The sequence below is a fragment of the Schistocerca americana genome, chromosome 5 (assembly GCF_021461395.2).
Source record: "Schistocerca americana isolate TAMUIC-IGC-003095 chromosome 5, iqSchAmer2.1, whole genome shotgun sequence".
NCBI lineage: Eukaryota > Metazoa > Arthropoda > Insecta > Orthoptera > Acrididae > Schistocerca > Schistocerca americana.
The window spans coordinates 252,818,837-252,845,516 of NC_060123.1; the positions used below are offsets into that span (position 1 = coordinate 252,818,837).

Here is a 26,680-nt window from a genome sequence, read left to right on the forward strand (position 1 = left end):
ATAGACTCTTTACTACAATAATGATTAATTTCTTTTCTCATATTGAACACACAATTTTCTTTACCTTATTGACTATGCTATTTGAGAAATATTTCTCTTTCTTTTGGTTTCATAGGTTCAACACAATAATGTTCGACATCTGGAATAGATCCTATGTAATTTTCATTCTCTTGTGTATCAAACAAATGTGGGAAATAACCTTTCTTTAACTCCTTGAAATGGAATATTTTTGTGGAGCTACTGAAGGGGCCTTGTACAAAATTAATGCTATCTATAATTTTTAAGAAACTATATGGCTTTATAGTATTTTTAATACAGTGCTTTAAAATGAATTGTGAATCATCACCATCAGCAAAAAGAACTATGGAAATATAATTCCTGTTTTCTTTAGGTATATAATTCTTGTTTTCTTCAGGTATATCCACCTACAGGATTCATCATTTGTCTTAAATTTATGAATAGTATTATTATTAAAACTGTGGGCTATAATGAGATTTGGAATATGTATTCCCATTTCTTGTTGAGCTTCATAACCAAATAGTATTCTGTATAGGCACAAGGAACTCTCATTGGTGTTCCTTTTTCACAATATTTGAACTGTTTACCTGTAACTATTTTATGGTATTCCCAGCTTTGGAAAACATAATAATCCTTGAATTCTCCATTAATACAACAACCATCTTTAATACAATTTTGACATCCTTTGACTGCAAATTCTTCATTACATAACTTTTCACAAATATCACCTTTTTGCAATTTTTATTCCATGAAACATTTATGACTTAATTTTTATCGCTGTTTACAGTTTCTACACACTTCAAAGCCAAATTTATGTTCTTTAAATCTCAAACAAATGCAGTTACATTCTCTACATTTATATGCAATATCACAAACTTCTTCATGATTGTATAAGCATTCTTTATTATAACAGTATCTATTATAGTTTTCACAATATATCTTATTTTCCTCAGTACTGCTTTCTGTACCACTGCACAGTATACAAACATTCTCTCTATTTTACATTTCTTGTTGTCACATGGTTTGTTACATTTATTACAGAAATCTAATGATCCTACGAAAGCTCTCATACTGTTAACTATATGATGATGGTTTTGATTTTTATACAGAGATATTTTTACTGTGTTCTCATGGCCACAACAGACAACAAAATTGAAATTTTCAACATAAATACCATTTATCTGCTGCTCAACATTTATAACATAGATTTGAGTAAAACCTTCTTTGTCATATTCTCCTAATTGGTTACATTACATGTTGGTTAACTCTTTTGTAATTTATCTCCTACTCTCAACTTCTTAATTTCATTCTCAGCTGGTTCTCTGTCTAAGATGTTATTTGTGTGATATGTTAAAACCACAATTATAGCTCTAGGGCAACACAGATTACCATCGTTATTAATTTTTGTGATGTATCTTTAAGTCTTTTTGTCATCAGCTAAATTTATTTATTTATTTATTTTATCTTTGCTGCCTCTCAGAATTGCTAATACCTGAATATTAAATGTAGTGTTTTCTACATAAATAGTCTCATCAGATGATTATATATATCTGATTTTATTGCACAAAACTTGTACAGATTCTTGAGTACTATCAGATACTTTATATACTATAGAGATTGGATAAAACATTTTTGTATTTGAAGCTATTAAATTTAACTTGTATCATTTTCTGAAGTTAGCTACTTGTACCACACAATTAAGTGCTTTTGTTACATAATCAGTTTCGTCATTGATGGTGTTGATTTCTCTAATATCATTAGAGACAAGTTTATAGGTCAGGGACCATGTCCTGAACTTTCACTGAATTTAGATCTAATTTCTTTAACTCAAATAATTCTTCTTTTGATGGTTTATCCTCTTTGTTGCTCAGATAGTTTACAACTGAATGGACATATCTGATCAAGTCTATTTTTTTCTTGCATCAATGGTCAAGTTTTTCAAAATGTCAATTCAAATTTGTAAAAGTAATTTATATTAGGTACTCTTTTTGGTCTTTATTTAATCTTTTGGAATGATTTTTGATGAAACTGAAATTACTGCAACACAACTGATTTACCGGTAACTACGGTATTTCTGATTTCTTTAATTTGCTATGGCCTCTAATGCCAAGAGTTTTTGCTAAAACTTTGAGCTCAACTACTTTCATGGTATTGAGCAGAACAAGTATACATGAATTTTGTTAGTAATTAAATTAATTACACCATCTTTTCTTAAGCTGCTGTATCCCCTTAAATTATTTCTCTTCAGTATCATGAAGCCTGCTCCATTTTATTCTCTTTTATTAAAGAAATTTTTTTTGTTAGATTTGTGTAAAACTAAATTCTCTTAATAACTACAATTTAGAATATAGAAAGCTAATTTGTTGCTTGAAACTTAACACATTATTTAACATTAATTATATCTGTCTTGTCTCTTTGTTTATTATAATCATAAAGGCAAATCTTACCTCTACTTGAAAGCTTATCCTTAGATGTTTAACTTAAGTAAAAACAATTTAAATCTTTAAATTATTGATAACCAATACAGTTTACAGCTTCTTTGTTGTACATCATTTTCCACTGATGATGATAATTTAGAATAGTCATCACATGAAATTAATTTTAAATGTTTCTTATAATTATTCGACGCAAAATATTGGTCACATACACAAGGCACTTTAATGTATCTATTTCTTTGATGGTTTCCACTATATTCTTTACATATGCTTATCCTTTGTACATTTGTGTGAATGAAACTTATCAATCAACTTTTCTAATTCAGAGATTTTCAACTTTTTGGTTTCCATTTACATAGAACAACAATTTATTAGATTTAAGTAAAGTTTGTATTAGCTCCAATTTAATTTTGTTATGAATATATTACTATCATTTACTGACTTCCCTTCATCATAATAGATTTCATTAAAGATTTGAAATATAATAATAATGAATATTAATGATACTGCATACATCAACAATACAAGAATTTTTTCAATGTACATGAATCAATCAAGCAACATGAAACCATTCATTGCATATTAAATTTCATTAAGCTAGTAAAATTTTATCCATATAAATGGAGTCAATCATAGATCTTGTTGTCAACAACAAGCTTACATACAATGGGAAACAAGTATATACGATAACTGATGAAAAGAATAATCCTTGGTTTAAAGTTAAAGATGTTGCAGAAATATTGGATTATAAAGACAGTGACTATGCAATTAGAAAACATGTTGACAGAAAATGTACAAAATATTTGAAAATTTCAACCCCGAGGCTGTCTCAGAATTAAAATTAGAGACGAACATATGGAACATTTAATGGACTCGATTGACAATGCTTTAGAAATAGTACAAGAAAGAAACAGAGAAATAAATCACTTATCACCTCATGTTGTACCTGAAAAATTTGATGAAAATTTAAAAAATATTCATTCTTTTAAAATTATTTGGTGATAACCATCAGTATAATTATTATGCCATTAGAGTACAAAGAGAAAATTTGCAAATGGAATTCCATAGAATGGAAGATAGACACTCAAATTGCGAAGGAATGCTAAGAGGTAATTATAACCCTAATTCAATAAATTTATATGAAAGAATGAAAAAAAGATCAAGAGGTTGGGGAGGGGGGGTGGGAGGGGGAGAGAGGTAGGAAGGGGAGGTGTTGCAGAGGGAGAGGGAGAGAAGAGGGATTGGGGAGAGGAGAAGAGTTGGGGAGGGGGAGAGGAGAAGGGTTGGGGATGGGGAGAGGGGAGGAGGATGGGAGGGGAGAGAGCAATATTTACAATATTGTTGCTTTTGTCTCCTACCATCAGTCTATCACATGCTGTGAGTACTCAATTTGCTGTCCAACTAGCTCATATTCAACAAAGAATGGATTAACACCAAATGTGATGAACGTCTGACAGTTTGCTCTTTGTGTAGTTCACATGACTTGAGGTGTTCAATGTGAACTCAGACCATCCCTGCTCTGTTCATATGACCTTCACCTCAGCAGAAACAATGGCCCAGGCATTTGCAAAATTATTGTTAAAGTAGATCTTCCCGGTTGGGATAACAGAGCATGGTTTATACCCGATGCTTCTGAAGATTTCTGTATTACTGGTATGTCCTCTACAAGTTAGCACCACTCCATCCTTATATCAATCAGGAGTTGTAACAGCTGATCTGCACTTTTAAGGATGAACAGCAAAAGCTAATAACACAAGACTCCAAAATAGTCACCATTAACATACTTCTTGAGCATCCATTGCATGGCAGCTATCAACAGGTACATCATGACAAAAATGCTCTTCGGCATCAATCAAGAACAATGGTGGGTCTTTTGCAAGTACTGACACTTGTAGCAATTTCTGCACGGCCTACTCATTTCCTGCTAGCTAGAGCCAGCAGCCTGATAGGATATGCCAGACTGCCTTCACAGTTAGGTACCTGCCACCATTGTTTTTATTTAAATAAAAGTTACACCAACCAGACTACATCAGGCAACACAATGCATCACCAAAATCAGCTGCATCTTCACCATAAAGCAGAACTGACTGGTTTTTTAAACAATCTACCAGCGTTTTTTCCTTTTTTTCTTTTTTAAACAAAGACTTCTGTCACTGACTGTCCAACTACACCATCTACCACCATCAGTAACCAGCACGTACTCCACGAGAGTGACTCAAAAACTGTGACCAACACCCATGTACTCAGACTTTGGAGACTTGTCCTCAGTGCCATCTCCCCTGGAGCAGTCTGATGCATTTGATGCATGAGCTTCCACACTGTCGCATTGATAAAAGCGAGACTTTTAAATCTCAAAGAGTTAAGCTATCAGAACACTATAGTGCTTTCAGGTGCACAGCTGAGTAGTTGTTTCCATTTCATACTGAATACGTCAACAGTTGATTGATTCATCTTCTTCAGATGCTGCAAGCTATGTTTTAATGCTTACTTGCTGCAGGTTGGAGTATAGGCAGACAGTACACATTAAAACATAGATCCCGAAGAATATGACTGGATCGGTTGTCAACGTATTGTGCATACACGAAATCAACAAATCTGTTGCACACATGAAAGCTCACCATGCTGAGGCAACCTAAGAGGTCATACCATGAAGATTCCTGTCATGGCCACTGGTGTATTTCTGCCATGGGATAACTTCCACTGCATAAGTTGTTCTTTACACTATGAGCCAAATATAGAAGAGATTTGATGTCACAGTTGAATGACAATGATACAGGATCACAAGGTGAAGCTACTCTCTGTGACCTAAAGATTTCAGTGAGCTTTGGCATACTATTTGAGAAATGTTAGAACATAATTTCAGTTGCAAGGTATAAGTCAATACACTTCCATTAACTCTAAGACTGTAGTGTGACAAGATAATGAAACTTCCAGACTGTACTGTACTTCCCACCTAAGTGAATATATGTGGAACAATGTTGTAGTATTTAAACATATTTTAAAGAATATTTTATGATAATTTAACTGTTTTCAATTGTATAATGCAATACTGTATAATACATGAATGTTTCTTTATCTGTTTCCTGTCACGAGCACGAGTGACAACACACCAGCTGCAGAATCTTCATTGCAGCAACCAAAGGTGCTAAGCCCGAAATTGCAACTCACATGACAGCCAGAGATTACAAGAAGATCCTACTGTTTACTGTTGCCAACCTCTGATTCCCATAAATGAGAAATTTCCATTATAGAAAGCAAAAGAAATGAAAGATTTTATGTATGTGTAATGTAACTGTCACATTTTAATTTTTACTGGGGTTTGAGCCTTCATGAAGTATCACACACTGAAATTACCTGCTTTATTGTATATGTATATGTAAATCTTCAATGACAGTAAAGTACATTGCACAGACAGTTATCTGACTGCAATGAAGATACATATTAAAGTAATGATGTGATTGTACACTGAATAATTCACTCATATCACGTTTTCAATCTACAGAACATATTTGAAGTACTGAGAAGAAAAGAAAAAATTATAATTATTTATGAGTTGCTCAATAAGGGCAATTAATATTTTTGCAGTTGACAACACAAATTTATTCTCTGAGAGGGTTGTGAGGAGGTGGGGAGTACAGACTGTAATCTATGCAACCATTTTATAGAAATATGCCATGCTTCATATTACAACTGAAGAACCTGAAAAATAAAAGGCAAGGGATTTATACTCTATCCTGAACCAGGAATATTAATGTGGCTTACACTCTGGAGGAAGATACAATTCTGAGCATGTTCTAATTAATAGGTAAAATTCTTTGCATCAAGATTAACATTGCACAACATAGTGACTTCAATTCTGGAGTGATCACATGATACAAGGTCAACATTTCAAACAAGGTCCACTTTCATGTGCTTAGGTTTGAATCTCACTTACTGTAATTTTTTAAACTCTTTAGCAGGAGAATGAAAGCTGTCACAGAATCTATTTATTGTCATTCTGCAATTTTTTTTTGGGGGGGGTGGGGGGGGGGGTGCGGCATATGACACAGGTAAGAAATTGTGCTTATTATTGGATTCATGGGCTCAGTAGACAGACACGGCAATGCAAGAATTCAAGTAAATGGCCAAATAAGCTAGCTGACTGGCACGGTGAAAGTTATTTGACCAAAGTGCACAATCCTGTACCAGCTATGTGACCTTTTTTTCCTGTTGCCATGTTAAGAATATCATTCCTGTGCTGTAAAACACACTTCTTTAAACATACCAAAAACTGTACGACTGAGTAGACATATTGGTTGTGGGCCTGGTACACTTACTTTTGGGTGTTCTAACAATTCCACCTGATTAGAAATGGATCATGCATCATGACCTTTAACCTGTTATATATAAGCATAGTGACCTAAACCATTTACAAACGAGCTATTTTGAGTGGTCCCTGACAAGTACACAGAAACATGGCTAAATTGTCCTGCCAAGATGGCTGATTGCAGTGGCAAACCGTGTTTACAGACTTCTCTTGCTGCTTAGATGTAAATTTCATTGTATCAGGGGACCCGTGAAAAACTTGGCACTTTTATAGTTTTAAATAATGACAGTATTTGAAATAAGTGTAGTCATCGGGATAGGGGTAGCTGTGGGAGAGAAGACATCTTTAAAAATGACTGAAAAATGTGAAACAATAATCATGAATTTATAATACATCCTTGTATATACATTCCCATGTTCTCTCTCTCTCTCTCTCTCTCTCTCTCTCTCTCTCTCTCCCCCCCCCCCCCCCCCCCCCTCTCTCTCTCTCTCTCTGGCAAATTGTAATCATGATCTTGAGCAAGCATTTTTGTTATTTTAGTAAGTAAGAGTTTGTTTTGGGCCACATACTGTGTGGGAAATTTTGTTTCTTTTATGCAATCATGAGAACGAAAGTGGAAGAAGTGCATCTCTCGTGTCAATTGGGGAGATGAACACCTCGATTCCTGCACTTTGAGATACCTGTTTACTGCAACAGTTATTCAATGAAAACTAAGTCCCATCTCGGAGATTTTCTGTGGACCACAGAACCTCGCCATGCAAGACAATGGTCATGTAGTCACTTGTCAAGGAAGACTCATAGAAAACAGACAGAGCTAAATGATAAAGGCACATATATATTGTGAGCTTCGTTAAAGTCGTATGCTACAGTAAAATCTTACATGGAATGTATATAACTGAGGTAAAATACATGTGTGATTTATTTATTTATTTTTATTTATTTATTTATTCTTTGACAAAGTACATTGTATGGATCAAGACATATTTTCACTTCATGCACCAACAGGTACATAGTATTTACTGTCTACTGTTTAACAAAAATATAATTTATTACAAAATTATTCTAGGGCTATTTCATACTAAATTAGGTTTTGTTCAATTTTTCTTTTGATACAATAATAGTATTGCAATTGTTTTGAGCTGTAGTGCACATAAATTCATTTACACTGTAATAACAGTTTTCTGTTAGAAAATTTTTGAGACATTTTTTGAAAATATTTTTATTGTTTATTTCTCTCAAGAATGAAAGGAGTTTTTCAAGGGCTTTTGGTCCAGCATATGATGGCTTTTTGTTTTGTGTAGGCTCATGGAAGAGGTTCCGTTTTCTTGTGTCATGGTTGTGTTGTGTGTTGTTATCTCTAGTATCGGGAGAATATTTGAATTTTGTCCAACAGAGAAAAAAAAAAAAAAGTCTCTTGCCTCAAGATAGTCCAGTTAAACTGTTAAGAGAGATAAAGGGTGACAATTACCGAACTATATGGGTAGGGTGGGGTGGGGTGGGGTGGGGTGGGGTGGGGGCGGGGCGGGGCGGGGCGGGGGGGGGGGGGGGGGGGGGGGCAGGAAGAAACATAAATGACATGTTCAATATCCCTGCCACCATTGGCTATGATGTGGTTCAGAGGAATAGCAAAATTCTGCATGACCCACAGAAGTGTGGGAATATCAATGCTGTCGAGGAACTCCTAAATGGCTGTTTTCAGCTCCGCAATGGTTTTGTGGTTATTGCTGTGCACTGTGTCTTTGATATAGTCTCACAAAAAGGACATGTATGTGATCAGATCTGAATAAAATGGAAGCCAATCGAGGCCCATGCCAGTGACTTTTGGGTACCCCAGAGCCAGAATCCGGTTCCCAAAGTGCTCCTGCAGGACATCAAACAATCTCCTGCTTCGGTAGGGTCAAGTTCTGTCTTGAATGAACCACATCTTGTCGAAATTGTGGATAGTTTGGATAATGGTGATGAAACCATCTCCCAAAACCTTTACATACCATTCGACAGTCACCATGCCATTGAGGAATATTGCACCTATTATTCTGTGACCGGACTTTGCACAACACAGAGTCACCTGTTGAGGGTGAAGACATGTCTTGAACACGAAATGTGGATTCTCAGTCCCGCAAATGAGCCAATTTTGCTTATTGATGATCCCATCCAAATGGGCTTTGTCACTAAACCATACACATAAATGTATACTAATTCTGCGGCCAACCATGCAGTTTGAATGTCCTAACGCAAATCGTTCAGAAGTTATGATGATTTTATTTAATATCTTTCAATAATTGTCATCTTTAAGTAACAGTGACCACAAAAGCTTGTAACCTATATAGACCACCTCCATAAGATGCCTGAACAATGACAGGTGCCTTACATTCCAAATTTTCAACAAAATTCTTTACATAGCACTAAAGCACTCAGTGTACATGATACTGATGTAAGAATGTAATCTACATGTACTTTTTGTTTTTCATTTTCTTTAAAGGATACAAAAATGTTAGTTGATTTAGTTACCCTTGAAAAGGCTACATGACTTAAGACAAGATTCATTAAATACAATCCTGCACTTTGAAGCATTTGCACCTGCCAACTAGTTTATAGTGATCGCAAAATGCAGTTTTAATAGCCAACTGCCTTCTTGTCAATTGGAAAGGCATGCTTGGAGCAGAGGGTGTTAAGTTTATCCACAGTATTACAATAGTTTTCCTTGTTTTAATCAACTGAGCATGAATTGTAAAGAGGGGGCTTGTGCAAAACTTCTGCACTTTTATAGCTGTAAATAATGACAGTATTTGAAATAAGTTAGTGAGATATGGGTAGTTGGTGACAATGGCAAATATGTTCATCATTCCAGAAAGTATATTTGTTTAAAAAAGTCAGCTTGTACTATGAGCAGGGATAATGGTCATAGTTATTATCTATGACAAAACTGTATACAAATTATCCAGTTAATAAGTATTTCAAAACAAATAAAATGGTATTTGCTACAAGATAATATGAAAAGGGAATCTCTTATTCATGACTGATAAGTTAGTTTTGTAAAACATAAGTATGAAGCTGGGCACTTTCTTCCATAACAATTTTCCATAAATAGCACGTTTTAGCATAAATCAGTACGCAATGTCAGAAGCCAGTTAAAAAACATTTCTAATGATATCTCATTCATTCCTTTACAATTAGGATAGAGACTTGATTACATGTATTGTGTGTGTGTGTGTGTGTGTGTGTGTGTGTGTGTATGTGTGTGTGTGTGTGTGTGTTTAAACTAATAGAGTATTCTGCAACAAATATATTAAGGCACCTATCAGTTCCCTTGAGAGCGTCATAGGAGGGAACTAGAGAGTACAGATTACCCCCATTCATGATGTGGACAATAAAACATATCTCCATAGATGGTGTGTTATAACTGACATTCAGCTATTGCAAAAGTTTAGAAGACGTTCTCTGTTGAGAAATAGCTGCAGAGTAGTTAGTTTTTATCTAAAAGTCAAGAAAACATTACTAAATGTTGCTCACAATTCATTTTCAACACAACTTAAATTCTGTGTTTACTTATGGAGTTCATGTTCCTAGGCTGAAGGGAATCCTTCATAATTATATGGCAATAAAAATTATATTTGATGTAAACTCCAGCCACACACATATAACCTGATCCAAGTTCTGTGACAGGTAGAGATGCATATCGAGTTCAATGTGTTTGCCTTAATGACATGCTTGCAATAAAATCATAAATTTGAATTACAATACAGCGACAGTATATAACAATTTTTGCACATGAAGTTTGAAAGAGAACACAATCTGCAGACTTGTACACTAGGTCTAATACATCACACTGCACTGGACAGAGTCCGTCTCCGTAGAGTAGCGGTAGCGTTACCAACTACCATGCAAGGGGGCCTGGGTTTGATTCCTGGACTGGGTATTCTGTGTCCTTCATTATCATTTTCATCATAATTGACACGCAAGTCGCCGCAATTGGCGTCAACTAAAAAGACTTGCAAATACGGTGGACTAACCTTGAAAGGAAATATCCCGGCCAATAAATGCCATACGATCATTTCATTTCACTGGACAGCTAAAGAATCTAATTTATTCTCACTAATAAACAACTCGGCACATAAGGAAATTAGTATAAATCACGGATATATTTGTCGTTACTCAGAAGAAACACTCTTCAGCCAAAATGAATAATCATGCAAAGAAATTCTACTTACAGATGAGAGCAGACCCCAGCACAAAGGAAATTCTCTCTCTCTGCTAACAAGAAGAGATCCCCAGGGGAGTGGTCAATTTTTTGAAACTGCCTGCATGGTATTGTATGTTAGAGTCCCAGGCATCATACTCTGCAGCCATTCTCTCGTGCATCCTTGTTTGCTAGCACTCAACAATTTTCTAGCAATCAACAAAAAGAAATTTTGTAATCTCTTTGGATTCACAACAGCTTTAAACCATGCAACAATTACAAAATTGGTATCTGTGCTGAAAGTTGTGGTTGTAATTCCATCAGATGTACTAATCCTCTCCCATGTCATTTTAATTGTTATTTCAACTTTTTTTATTTGCAGTTATTTTTTATTCCTTTTATTCTTTTTTCATTTGCAAATCTCTGCCTATGTGATTTGAATTATTTTCACATATTTGCTTTGATTCATTTTCTGCTTTTGCTTCATTTTATGTGTTTGTCTATGTTACAGCAACCATTATTCCTTTCACTCATTTCCCTTGAATTTCATTTATTTATGAAAACTCTTTTCATTTAAATATATATCTGCATTATTTTGCCCATGGTGTGAATAGAATTTGTTTTAAATATTTGTATGATGATAACCGTCTGAAAAAATAGACATCAAGCAATGAAAAATAAATTTCTAACATTACTGCAAGGCAAATGTAAATAGATTATTTAGTCTTCTTTTTTAAACAGTAGACTGGTGTTTCCATAAATTTAAATATTATGATAGACACATAAAAATAATTAAAATCACATGGACAAAGATTCCAAATGAAAAAAAAAAAAAAAGAATAAGGCAAAGTAAAAAAATGAGGGTAAACAAAACATTTATTTGATGATTAAAATGGTGCAGCAAAGGATTAGAAGTGCAAAATATTATTCAGGGCTTTAAAAAAGTATTCTATATTTTGAGAGGTGGTGATATGGATCAAAACAAGACAAAAATACTTAGTAAACGTGGGCTCTAAAACATATATCTTAAGAGCTATGAGCACCTCTTTTCCTCCACCTCCACTACTGTGAAACATCTTTCTTTTACCACACAAGTGCTCACAACTCTTAAGGTATGTATTTTCCCATGTTTACTGAACCTTTTTGCTTTGTTTTGGCCCATACTACCACCTCTCACAATACAGAATACTTTTTTTAACTCTTTGGATTAAAACCAATTGACTGAATAAAAATAAAAAGTCACAGTCATAAAAAAAGGAGATTTCAGCCAAGAGGGTTGAAACTAACAAATTTCAACACACAAACCAAATAAATTAACTACTATATTATGGTGCCATTTTGTTATTGTTATTTTTAAGGCTGCTATGAACCATAATGAATTATGAAATTAAAGAACCATAATGAATTATGAAATTATGTTTTGGGATTATTTGTAAAAGAGGACCCACCAGAGTGAACAGCTGCAGAGCATGATGCTAGGGACCGTAGCCTACACCGCCCGACAGGTGGTTTCAACATGGCGATGTAACCACTGCAGACCTCTCCTTGTAAGTACAATTTTTTTAGCTTTATTTGATGAAACTCAAAATAACAAGCAGGGAATTTTAACTGTGTCTTTTTATAAATTTTCCCACAAATAGAACAGGATCAATAAATGAGATGCTAAATATTTTTAAACACGAGAATAAAGAGCCTGGCATTTGTGCCAAAAAGTTCAAATGATCATTACATTAAACGAAACAGTGAATCTGACTTAAGTAAAAGTAACTATAAACACAACCAGAAAAAAAATCCAAGTAATGAAGATGTTATGAATCTAACATTAGAATTGTACCTAATAATTATTGAGTTCATGCCTCACGTACCGAAATTTAGATTTGTCATAAAAACATGCCAAGCCTTCTGTTATCTTGGTTCCTTTAACTTTGAAAGTTCCATTGTATCTGGTTGAAAGAAGCGGAAGCAAATGATCTTGATACACACTTTTGTCAACTTCCTGCAGACACATGATGTCAACATTGTAACCTTAAAAACCAAGCATGTAATTAACAATAAAAATTAACAAAGCACATTAAGAAAGTATATAAATGACCCTGACTATAATATGTTGAGACACAAAACATTAAAAACTTGTTTCTAAGTTATGGATTCAAAACAAAGAGTTTCTGAAGTTCTTAACGTGGTTACAGAGAAGGTAAATGCTTAACTATGCCAATGCTAAAATTAGGTTAATGGCAACCTAGAATCAGTAGAAAATCACGACTTATGTGGGGATAATCAGATTTTCTATTAGTCTCTTTGCTGTAATTCATATATCTTTTTGCCTCTCTTCACTTACTACTTTTGCACTTTTTTATTTCCTTGTATGTTCTCTGGTAGCAGGTGAATATTATGTACTTGAGTCAGTGTTAGTTGATCCCTGAGAGCTTCACTAGGCTCAGCATGACAGCTTCATGGATTTGCCTCTGCCAATAATGTAAAGCAATTTTGTAAATATCTCTACAGCAATGCCTCAATGTTGTCACAGTTATTTAGAAGGCTACTATTTTTGCCTGCAGCCGTTAGCCCTTTGCAGGTGATGAAAGCGGGCAACAGTTCTGTGAGCTGTCAGGGATCAACTTGTGATGACTCAACTATGGCTCTCCCACTTCTGGTTAGTCTTGCATCTTTCAGCAAATAGGTTTCACAGACCTTCCTAGACATTTTTGTGGGATTACAGTTTAATTCCTACTGAAACAGTTTCCAAATATGTGTAGTTATGATGAAGTAATGACTGTAGGGTAGATGAAAATATAACTCCCATTCCTTAAATGAATTCAATCAACTGGAGATATTAGTAAATTTATACTGAGAGAGTAGCTATGGGAAATGGATAGCAAGACCACTGGAACACTAGAGGAGGAGTTAGAAAATAGGTGTAAATGGAAGGGCAACTCCATTAATAGATCAGAACATCACAAAAATATGTCACAGATAGGCACAACAGAAAGCCTGTCAGTAAATGAACATTTCGCCAACAAGGCTTTCATCATAGATTGACCCCCCCCCCCCCCACCACACACACACGCACGCGCGCACACACGTGCACATGCAGTCTCTGGCTCCTGAGGCCACACTGCAAGCAGCAGGAGCGGCAGCACATGATGGGAGATGCAACTGGGTGAAGGAGATAAGGAAGAGGCTGGGGCAGGGAGGGGGAGAGATGCAGGTTAGGGGAGGGGGACAGTAAAGTGCTGCTTGTGGGTGCATACAGGGATGAGGAGGAGAGGGGATATGGAATTCATGTGCAGTCAGAAGGTTAGACGGAGAGCGGAGGACTGTTAGTGGAAAAGGGGAGAGGTAAAAAGATTGTGGGTGCATTGATAGAATAGAGGACTGTGTAGTGCTGGAATGGGAACAGCTGTCTGTCCACATGAATGGCCACCGCAAACAGTGACCAAGAAACAGCTGGATCACCCCATTGCTGAGCATGTTGCCCAACACAATGTTCTGCTGTTCAATGACTGCTTCACAGCCAGTGCCATATGAATCCTTCCCATCAATGCCAGCATTTCTGAACTGCGCACGTCGCAACTCTTCCTGAAACATATCCTATGTTCCCGTAACCCTCCAGGCTTCAATCTTTGTTAATCTTTGTCCTTACCCTCTAGCCCCTTCCCTGTTCCCATTCTGGCACAATACAGTCTTCTATTCTGCCAACACATCCACAGAAGTTTTACCTCTCTCCTTTTCCGCTAACCCTTTCTTGACCTTCATCAACCTCCTGACTGCACGTAGCTGCCCAACCTTTATCTCCATTTCATCCCTGCATGTTCCCACAAGCAGCACTTTACTGCCCACCCCTATCCTGCTATCCCTCCTCCTTCTCCCTGCCCCAGCTACCTCCTCCTTACCTTTACCAACCGGCTGGGTCTCCCATCATGCACTACTGTTCCTGCCACTTGCAGTGTAGCCTCAGCAGCCAGAGACTTCGGTCTCGAGCGCATGTGTGCGTGTGTTTTTTCTATCTCCAACGAAGGCCTTGATGGCTGAAAGCTCATTTCCTGACAGTCTTTTTGTTGTGCATATCTGTGACTCAGCGTGAGTGTGAACTTCTAAGGGACCAAACTGCTGAGGTCATCGGTCTATCTGCAACTCAGCATCTCTGCTATATGGTGAGTAGCAAATATCCTTTCCAGAATATTGTTACATTCCATCCTGGGATTTTCCATTGTTGAATTTTTACCACTTCTTCATTTGTAAAAATATTTAATTTGGTATCTAGATGCTGCAAGAAGAAATTTGTGTTGCTAGTTATGTTATACATATAACCAAATTTATAAAAATTTATAAGTAACTGCACCCAATTTCTTTAGGAGCTTAGTATGTTTCTTTTGTTACATTTCAATATAGTCTGAGGCCAAAATATGAGCAAATGTGCAGGACAGGAGAAGAGGCTGGGGCAGGGAGGAGGGGGGGATGAGAGGGTCGGGATGGGAAAGAGGGGAGGTTAGGCAACTGGGAAGGAGGGGGGGGAAGGATGGAAAAGGTCAGAAGTAGAGGAGGGGAAAAAGATTGTGAGTGCCTTGGTGGAATAGAAGATTGTGTATGGCTGGAGTGGGAGCAGGGAAGGTGATAGGTGTGTGAAGGACAGGGACTAAGGCAGGTTGAGGCCAGGGGGGTTATGGGAATTGACGATATACTGCAGGGAGAGAACTCCCATCTGTGCACAGCCTTATATTCCACCAATGCACTCACAGTCTTTTTACCCCTCTTCTACTTCTGTCCTATTCCCCCTCGCCTCCCAACCTCCCAATTACACCTAGCTGCCCCATCATGTCCACACCACATCACTGTCTGCTCCCACAAGCAGCACTTTACTGTCCTCCACTGCTAATGGCTTACTATGACATGAATCCCGCATTAATAAAGGAAAATTTTGTCTGCTATCAGTGGAAACTAATAGCACCAACTGCCAGTTTTCTTCCCTTTCAGAAAATGGAAAAAGTTTTCCTTTTCTTTTGGGATTGGGCATGATACTTTAAGGAGTAACATTTTATTTTTCTTTTGTCTTTGTTCTGTGGCACCATTAGACACTCAAATACTTTAGCTACAATGTACATCCTATTCTTTAATTTCATTGAATATTTGAGTAAAAATGCATTCAATGGAGAGCAACCACTCATGATGCTTGTTCAATTTCAGAGTCGTCAAATTAGCAAACTGCTGATATGCATTACACAACTTCTTCAGGCATAATGAAACCAGTAAGAAGCAGGCAAAAACAAATAAAGCTCAGAATTACAGTGTTTCAGTGCCGCCTTCACCATTTTGCTCATTTGACACCAAAGTAAAAGAATGGTTGGAACACAAGACGGAGCTCGAGTAGTGCTTCTCTGCATACAGCATTCATGTTGGACCTCACTGTTCATTTCTCTTATCTTGCATTGGAGTAAAAATCTTTAGACTGTACAGAAAATTTCTTCCTTAAGCAGTCACAAACTATGACCTTTGCTGATCTATTGAATAAATTAAATGAATATTATTGATCTCAGATATACATGACTGCTGCTCACTACAAATTTTTCAGAAAACATAGACAACCAAACTAGTCCTATCATGAGTTGATAGTAAAACTTAAAGGTGTGGCTACAAATTTCAAATTTAATTGTATTTGTGGAGCATTATTTCAGGAAAAAAATGCTTCATGATGCCATTGTCCAAAATATAACAGACATCAGAGTGAGAGCAGAAATCTTAATGCATTGCAATCATTGTCTGCGTGAAATCTTACAAGTGACTGAAGCTCAATAAGGAGATTTCGTGAAGTTAGATTTTCACACTGTGTGCGCCAAGTGTTCTCCATTGATCTGCAACTTGCAAAGAGTTCATGCTGCTCAACACCATAAGCATAAAGAATTCTCAGTGTCGCTGGGCCAGCACATCAGCTTTCGCATGCCAAAGTTATGTGCTTAATGCTTCATAATGCACAACTGCAACCATCACATTTTCCACCAAGCACAATGCTGATGTCATAAAATCAGACACACTCTGCAAGTGTGCTTATTGGAGAACCATACAGTGAATTCACTTCCATGTAGACCTCAACTGGAGAAAATGTAAATAAATATGATTTCACAGTCTGAATTCAACTCAATCTAACAAGCACAAAAATCACACAAAGCTCATCTCTGAATGTGTCTCGCAAAACTTCAGTATCAAATAGCCAAATCAACTCTCCCCAAACAGACTAAAACCAAACTGTGTACTCAACCAAGATGCAAAGGGTAACCATCTCTCAGGAAAGAGCACCAACACCCAAATTCAAAGGAATCATCTCAAACTGATCATTACTGTACAAACTTCCAATCAAAATGTGAAATTTCAGCTACACACAGGTGCTTTAGTTGCTTTGTATAATCAGCAAATATTTATACATTTAAGATACCCAAACCTTCAGCAATAAAATCTGAATCTCACAACTTTTAAAGGTGACATAATCTGTGTTTTCAGGATGCATAAACTACAAACGAAACACAAAAATACGATCAATGTAATGACATTCTCTGTAGCTCAGTCATATCTGGAATGGTCACATTTGATTCATTCGGTCTGGGAATTTAAGGTAATGTACATGCACTCAGTTACTAGACGTCATATGAGCATTAAAAAATTATGTGATGAATATCATTTGTTCAATGGCATGCTAGGTTATGGGCAGGATTTCCGATCCCCTATTACACTTAAAGATAATGTCAAACCTAAATTTGAAAAGAAGCAGCAACTGAACTGAAAGGATTGGAATAAATCTGAATCCTGCAACCCATTTCATCAAGCCAATGAGCATCTCCTCCGATAATCACTGGGAAAACAAGTGAGAAAATTAGGATCTCTGCAGATTTCAAAGCCACTGTAAATGGTCAAACACTGATAGTCTCATTCCCACTACCACATACTGAAGAAAAGATTTAGCAGACGCTTACCTGCAACATCCTCTTAATGATGAAACAAGGAAATTCATGGTAATTAATACACATGAAGGCTCACATCAGTGTCAATGCCTTCCCCTTTGAAAGTACCTCATCTCTTTCTCTGTTCCAACATTTATTTGAACAAGTGATGACAAAGATTCTGTTATGCTCTAATTATTTGGACAATATAATAGTGTCCAGAAAGGCACCAGAAGAACACCTCAGTGATTTATAATGCCTTTTTTAGGTTTTAAGAGATGCAGGATCGAAATGAAATCTGCCAAAATGCTCATTAACACAGAAATTGAATATCTGGGACATACTGATGCTCAGGGTGCATATCCCATTACCAAACATTTCAAGGCTGTCTGAAAATTACCTTCTCCTAACAATGTCCAGGAACTGCAAGCAGTTCTTGCACAGATTAATCGTTATGTAAGCTTTATCCTGGATCACCTCAAATGTAAAAATGTTCCTTTAAAACTTACTTCAGAATCTGAATAATCACTTCAGAAATTACAGGGTGCTTTGAAGTTTCCTAGCAGATTAAAACTGTGTGCCAAACCATGACTCAAACTCTGAACCTTTGCCTTTCACACCAACTGCTGTAGCAAATGAGTTACCCAAGCATGACTCACAACCCAGCCTCAGAGTTTTGCTTCCACCACTATCTCAACTACTAGCTTCCAAACTTCATAGAAGTTCTCCTGGAAAACTTGCGGGACTAGAACTCCTGGAAGAACAGGTATATTCTAAAGGATGTTTTGTATAGCCAAAGTTATCCAATACATTTCAATCCAAGCAAAGCAGTAGCATTGGAAGTCATTGCTACTTCATATGGAATTAATGCAGCTTTATCACACAAGATTGGGAATATCGAGTATGCCATTGCATTAAAGTCATAAATTTTGAACAAGGCTAAATTACAGCACAAAAAGAAGTGTTGGCAATCATTTATGAAGTTACAAAGGGTCATTAGAATCTGCATGGCAGAAGACTTTTTCCTCGTGACTGATCACAAATGTTTAACTGTATTTTTCCATTCGGCAACCAGATCAAATGGTTCAAAAGCTACAACATTGGTCACTACTTCTTCCTAATTAAATACACTCCTGGAAATTGAAATAAGAACACCGTGAATTCATTGTCCCAGGAAGGGGAAACTTTATTGACACATTCCTGGGGTCAGATACATCACATGATCACACTGACAGAACCACAGGCACATAGACACAGGCAACAGAGCATGCACAATGTCGGCACTAGTACATCTACATCTACATCTACACTGATACTCCGCAAGCCACCCAACGGTGTGTGGCGGAGGGCACTTTACGTGCCACTGTCATTACCTCCCTTTCCTGTTCCAGTCGCGTATGGTTCGCGGGAAGAACGACTGTCTGAAAGCCTCCGTGCGCGCTCTAATCTCTCTAATTTTACATTCGTGATCTCCTCGGGAGGTATAAGTAGGGGGAAGCAATATATTCGATACCTCATCCAGAAACGCACCCTCTCGAAACCTGGCGAGCAAGCTACACCGCGAAGCAGAGCGCCTCTCTTGCAGAGTCTGCCACTTGAGTTTATTAAACATCTCCGTAACGCTATCACGGTTACCAAATAACCCGGTGACGAAACGCGCCGCTCTTCTTTGGATCTTCTCTATCTCCTCCGTCAACCCGACCTGGTACGGATCCCACACTGATGAGCAATACTCAAGTATAGGTCGAACGAGTGTTTTGTAAGCCACCTCCTTTGTTGATGGACTACATTTTCTAAGCACTCTCCCAATGAATCTCAACCTGGTACCCGCCTTACCAACAATTAATTTTATATGATCATTCCACTTCAAATCGTTCCGTACGCACACTCCCAGATATTTTACAGAAGTAACTGCTACCAGTGTTTGTCCCGCTATCATATAATCATACAATAAAGGATCCTTCTTTCTATGTATTCGCAATACATTACATTTGTCAATGTTAAGGGTCAGTTGCCACTCCCTGCACCAAGTGCCTATCCGCTGCAGATCTTCCTGTATTTCGCTACAATTTTCTAATGCAGCAACTTCTCTGTATACTACAGCATCATCCGCGAAAAGCCGCATGGAACTTCCGACACTATCTACTAGGTCATTTATATATATTGTGAAAAGCAATGGTCCCATAACACTCCCCTGTGGCACGCCAGAGGTTACTTTAACGTCTGTAGACGTCTCTCCAGACTGTACAGTGTATATCCACCTTTCGCAGCAATGCAGGCTGCTATTCTCCCATGGAGACGACCGTAGAGATGCTGGATGTAGTCCTGTGGAACGGCTTGCCATGCCATTTCCACCTGGCGCCTCAGTTGGACCAGCGTTCGTGCTGGACGTGCAGACCGCGTGAGACGACGCTTCATCCAGTCCCAAACATGCTCAATGGGGGACAGATCCGGAGATCTTGCTGGCCAGGGTAGTTGACTTACACCTTCTAGAGCACGTTGGGTGGCACGGGATACATGCGGACGTGCATTGTCCTGTTGGAACAGCAAGTTCCCTTGCTGGCCTAGGAATGGTAGAACGATGGATTCGATGGCGGTTTGGATGTACCGTGCACTATTCAGTGTCCCCTCGACGATCACCAGTGGTGTACGGCCAGTGTAGGAGATCGCTCCCCACACCATGATGCCGGGTGTTGGCCCTGTGTGCCTCGGTCGTATGCAGTCCTGATTGTGGCGCTCACCTGCACGGCGCCAAACACGCATACAACCATCATTGGCACCAAGGCAGAAGCGACTCTCATCGCTGAAGACGACACGTCTCCATTCCTCCCTCCATTCACGCCTGTCGCGACACCACTGGAGGCGGGCTGCACGATGTTGGGGCGTGAGCGGAAGACGGCCTAACGGTGTGCGGGACCGTAGCCCAGCTTCATGGAGACTGTTGCGAATGGTCCTCGCCGATACCCCAGGAGCAACAGTGTCCCTAATTTGCTGGGAAGTGGCGGTGCGGTCCCCTACGGCACTGCGTAGGATCCTACGGTCTTGGCGTGCATCCGTGCGTCGCTGCGGTCCGGTCCCAGGTCGACGGGCACGTGCACCTTCCCCCGACCACTGGCCATAACATCGATGTACTGTGGAGACCTCACGCCCCACGTGTTGAGCAATTCGGCGGTACGTCCACCCGGCCTCCCGCATGCCCACTATACGCCCTCGCTCAAAGTCCGTCAACTGCACATACGGTTCACGTCCATGCTGTCGCGGCATGCTACCAGTGTTAAAGACTGCGATGGAGCTCCGTATGCCACGGCAAACTGGCTGACACTGACGGCGGCGGTGCACAAATGCTGCGCAGCTAGCGCCATTCGACGGCCAACACCACGGTTCCTTGTGTGTCCGCTGTGCCGTGCGTGTGATCATTGCTTGTACAGCCCTCTCGCAGTGTCCGGAGCAAGTATGGTGGGTCTGACACACCGGTGTCAATGTGTTCTTTTTTCCATTTCCAGGAGTGTATGATATTATTTACCAGCCCACTTCAAAGCAAGCAAACACATATACTCATTCTTGCTTTCTATTCGGCAATAATCTGGAATTCAATGCATCAGAAGTACCTTGTTTTCAAATATATCAGTCTGAATCAGAAGCCCTACAAGCTTTTCTCACTGATCATTGGTGAATCACTAAAGCTACAGAAAATGATCTATCATTACATTTTGCTCAAAAATTACATTCAGTTGGATTGGCCTCATAATATGAATTATATCTTGGAAAGAATGGGTTGATGATATTGTGGACAATGAAATAGTTTTTATATTTAAAAAAAATGATGTAAATCTGTTACATATAATGGATGAATAAACTAGTGTAATAATTCCTGAAGCATTACAATGTAATATTTTATATGTCTTACACAGAGGACAGCTTGGGTATGGTCAAAACAAAATATCTAGCACACCAACATTGCAATTGGCACAGAATGGACAAACAAATCAAATTGATGATTTCAGACTACCACACTTACATGGAAAAACGGATACCATTTCAACGACAATTTTTCAGTTGGACACAATCTGGTGGTTCTGGTCAAAACATTCATATCGATTGTGCTGGTCTCTTCTGGAACACACAATTCATAATCATTGTCATTTTTGGTAAATATCCTTGTCATCCCCATGATTTCAACAACCAGTGCTGGCACTATCAGAGCACTCACTTTTGTTTTCTGTCTAAGTTTTGCTTCAAGTCACTATTTCACACAGTGGTCTTCATCTATTGACCATGGAGTTTGACTGACTGTCAATAAAATGGAATTCAGCCTATCAGAATGGCTCCATTCTCTTCTTAGTCAAATTGCAAAGCAGAGCACTTTGTATGCACTTTTAAGTGTCAGAGGACAAAACTCCATGCTCTGCACACAAGAGAAAATGCTTTATTATTATATGTCAGTACTTATTGCACAATGCCAATCAGAGAGAAATCCCTCGCAGAATTGTTGCATGGTCATCATCATCTAACTTTAATGCATTTACTGCATCACTGGAGCACTACTTCAGAGGTAAGTTTCACAACGGTATCTCACAAAATGACAAAGTCTTCTACTGAGTGTTCAACAAGCCACATAACTGGAAGCCAGGAATTGTCATTCAGATGATTGGTTGAGCAAACTCTACAATTCTGGGCATAACAGAACGTACCAACAACACCAAAACCAACTTCAATTTTATGAATATGTTAACCATGCCATAGATTTTAATTTTTCAGAGCTGTTGCTAGAAAATCAGTCTGCTGCCTGTGCACAGCCATTGCCAATGCCACAGGTCCAATCACACAAGTTACCCAAAGATGCAAAGTCCATGGAACACAATCCCTGCTACCCACCCCACTGTGCTGCAGCTTTCTACACAGCAATTGTCTTAGCCACCAAGGCAGCATCCATCTCTGCTATCAGGTAAACCCTTTTTATAGATATCAAGTCACCATCAGTGCCTTCTTTATCAGCACTAATGCTTCCATCTCCCATAACTGTGGATGTGCATAATATTCCCGGTTTTTCAGCAGATGTTTCCAGAAATTCGCAAGATGAATGTTCAGCCACATGTTAGATGATGCCATCTGCCATAGTCACTCATCCACTGTCATCACTTTCACTACAGCACAGTCATCCACATCAACACATCAGCAGTGTTTACACTGACTACACATGACTCTGCTTGTGTGCTACTCTGGAGTCAGGCCTATATGGCAACTCCAGCTGGCAGTCAGATATCACCTTGCTCACTGTGGAACCTCCATCACTTGTTGCAAGACTGCTGAATGGCACTACATCTGGAGATAGAGGTTGCTGCTGATGGCCCTGCCCTCAACACAGCAACAGAACAAGCAATATTCATCTGCACCTCTTTGTAAGCTGGAAGAAGACATGACAAATCTCCGAAGACTGCTATCAATGCCTGTGCCACAATCATCAGTTAATATAACTGACTAGTCAGCGTACCAAGCACAGTATGCAATTAGATACACAACTGCAAAAGCAAAAGAGGAAGTTTTGTAATTTCAATTACTTGCCTTTGAAGCCTGGCTACATGTAAATACTATAAATGAAAGTGTGTGAACTTAACCCATGCAACTTTACATCTCTGTGTTTGTAGTATAACAGTCTACCTTAAATATATATGCACAGACATAAAAAACCTTTCACACCTAGTTAGACTAGCAACTAGTACTCCAAACAGCAGATTGATTTCATATGGAAAGAAAAAAAAAATTAAATTTTAGTCTGTTGTACGAAGTTGGTTGGTTGATGTGGGGAGATGGGACCGAACAAAGAGGTCATCAGTCCCAGTCGATTAGTGAAGGATGGGGAAGTAAGTCAGCCATTCCCCTTCAAAGGAACCATCCTGGCATTTTCCTGAAGTGATTTCGGGAAATCACAGAAAACCTAAATCAGGATGGCTGGACAAGGCTTTGAATTGCAATCCTCCCGAATGCAAGTCCAGTTTGTTACCACTACACCACCTCACTTGGTTTACAAGATATAAAGTTGGTAGTAAACTGCAGAGAAAATGTCCTAGAACTGATACAGATCCCAGCACCATATGTGAATCCTTCAACAACATTTCAGTAAATTATAATAAATGAGTGACTGCTCACCACTAAGTACAACACCTAGTATGATAGGTTTTAAACGGTGTGAAAAACTTAACGTCCCTAAAAATTTATACACTTACTGGAATGGGAAGAGGTTCACACTAAAGTAATAATGGTCTGTAATCGTGCTACACAACCCTCTTATTCAGTCAGTCTCTTGATGAGGGTTGATTTCCAGCTTCATAAAAAGGTTAAACAAGATGAAATGGAGAACTATAATTCTATGTCATTGTTGCCAATTTTCTCACTAGTATTTGGATGAGCTATGTGTGATTAGAAAGAAAATTATGATTCATATCACAGCATTGTTCTACACTGTCAACATGCATTTACAGGAGGCTGCAGCACATCCCATGCAACAGGATAAATGAACTGGACACAAAAGTCAGTACTGTCTTGGATGCAAATCAAAGATGTTGTGGCTTCACATAGCTTCACTGTAGACTATGAGCTGCTTCTCCACAAAATTACTAAGTGGGGATTTTAAAATAAAGTCTCTTTATTGCATGTATTCGTCTTTAGCAAACAGAAAGCAAAGAATACTTGTACATGACAGTGGCAATAAATCCCTTTCTGGCTGGTGTAACATAACTGACCAAGAGTAATAACGAAGTTCAAAGGATTGCATTTCAATACAAATTTATTAAACATTGAAATTTTTTGTTCATAATGTAAACAAGTTTTAGTTACTAGTTTCCGATATGAGAAGGGACATTCAATTTTGCATAAATTAATGAAGATTTAAGATGGGAGTCACTACTGTTGTACACAAGTGGAATGTTAATTTAGTTTTAATAAAAACTTAAATACTATAATAACAATTATTCAAAAAATTAATAATGCAGAATTTAAACTGGAACACTGTAATTTATGAAACTATTTCATGTTGTGTCTTTTTATTTCAGGAAGTTAACATGTGAGAACTGCCAAAGGTTTCAGCATAAAAAGAAAGAATGCCAGAGAGAGAGAGAGAGAGAGAGAGAGAGAGAGAGGGAGGGAGGGAGGGAGGGAGGGAGGAAGAATGAAACCAGAACATCTGTAGTGATCAAACATGGACAGTAGTGAACATCATTCTTGAAATCATAAATATAAGTACCCCTTGTAAAAGTACCTTTTCCTTCTCAAATTACTAATATTTGTGGAACTCCTCAGTTGAGGGAAACACAGCTTTTGTTAAAACTTTAATTTTTCGTCTTCATTGACAGCAAGAAAGCTACACTGGAAAAGCACAAAATTAGGATTCCACAAGTTTCAATATTAGGATCATGACTATTTTTGTGTTATATAAAAAAGCTGTCTGAGAAGGAGACAGAGATGGTGCATAAAATGTTTGCAGCTTTACTCTGAATTCCCACACCACTGAGACTATGAGGATTCAAGACCTATAATAGGTATTGATTCCGAATAGTCTTATTCTCACTGGTGCAGAAATACAGAGTAAAGTTGTGAGCATTTAGTGATGAATGTATGTGTTTATGGATAGGAATGTAGATAGTGTGACATGTGGAAATTTGCGTCAGTTTGGGAGGTGTGTATGGATAGCCTAAGTTGTCAATGCGACTACTCACAATAAGCAGGAAATCTGGGTTCGAATCCCGGTCTGGCAAAAATTTTCACGTCACCAATAAGCAATACATCTAGACCTATAGACCTAACAAAGCTGAAACCAATTTACTGAATTCAGTGGATTTATTTTAAATTCATTTAATATATGGCACTGCAGAAGGATGTTCAAAATTCAGTATTAAGCAGATACTTCGAGAACTGAGGATATGGAACAAAAATAATTTGAAACTCAACTTTGCAAAAACAGAATTGTTCATTTGACCACAAAACAATCTGTGCAATATAGAAATGAAATAACCTTTATGAGCAAAAATCTGGATACTGCAAGCAGTGACAAAATGTTTATGAGTAATCAAATACACAGCATACTGGCACAATTGAACATTCTCATTTATGTCATAGACATCTCAAATGAATCGCTGATTTACTTATAAAAAATTATATTATGCATATTTTGATTCCCTCTTTAGGTATAGAATAATATTATGGTGGTCTGAGAAGCATGATATTTACAAGTAAAATCTGGAAGCAGAAATTTGACCAAAATCTAAAAGATACTGAATCAGACCTGAAAAACTACCTCAAAAGCAAATGCTATTATAGTGTAGAATACTTCTTAAGCATTAACCATGCAAAATTTTGTCTGTAAGTACCTGTAAATATCCACAAATTTACTTGTGGTTTTTTTTATGTTGTCTTACACGTCATTTATATCACACTCTTTGATTGTGTGCTGTACATAATGTGACACTAAAAAGTGGAGCTGACCTGACTAACCTAAAATCAAATGCAATTCAAAAGTGGTATAGGACTCTCATGCTCTATATCATTTCTTGATCGTTCAATAAACCAGAGTTAGATTCTTTTTTGTTCCAAGTGATTTGTTCATTCTTAAGTCCATTTCACATTTGGTTCCTTTTGAAAGAAGGCTTTAAGGACCAAAATCATGTTATTCTAATGGCATTTTTGGATCATACCTGAAATTTCCCACTGAGGAGATATTCTTAAGATTTTGTTCTATCTACACACCAACATTGCCTGTTATTAATTTGTAGTATGATTTGCAGAGATTTGTCAGTTTTTGTAACTCTTCACAGATTATAAA

The 26,680-nt window shown here is 37.8% G+C and overlaps 1 protein-coding gene across 6 annotated transcripts in view; it reads right to left on the reverse strand.

Annotated features, from left to right (window-relative positions):
• LOC124615394 (2',5'-phosphodiesterase 12-like) overlaps positions 1-26,680 on the reverse strand; it is a 166,221-nt gene that overhangs the window by 99,501 nt on the left and 40,040 nt on the right. For 5 of the 6 annotated variants that reach the window (XR_006979786.1, XR_006979785.1, XM_047143224.1 and 2 more), the window contains exon 3: positions 12,802-12,961. The exons of the other annotated variant lie outside the window; for it this stretch is intronic. Coding sequence is in view for 3 of the 5 variants with exons in the window: in XM_047143224.1 (XP_046999180.1) it covers positions 12,802-12,961 (160 nt within the window). In the remaining 2 variants the exon portion in view is untranslated. The remainder of the gene's footprint in view (positions 1-12,801; positions 12,962-26,680) is intronic. 6 annotated transcript variants of the gene reach the window in all.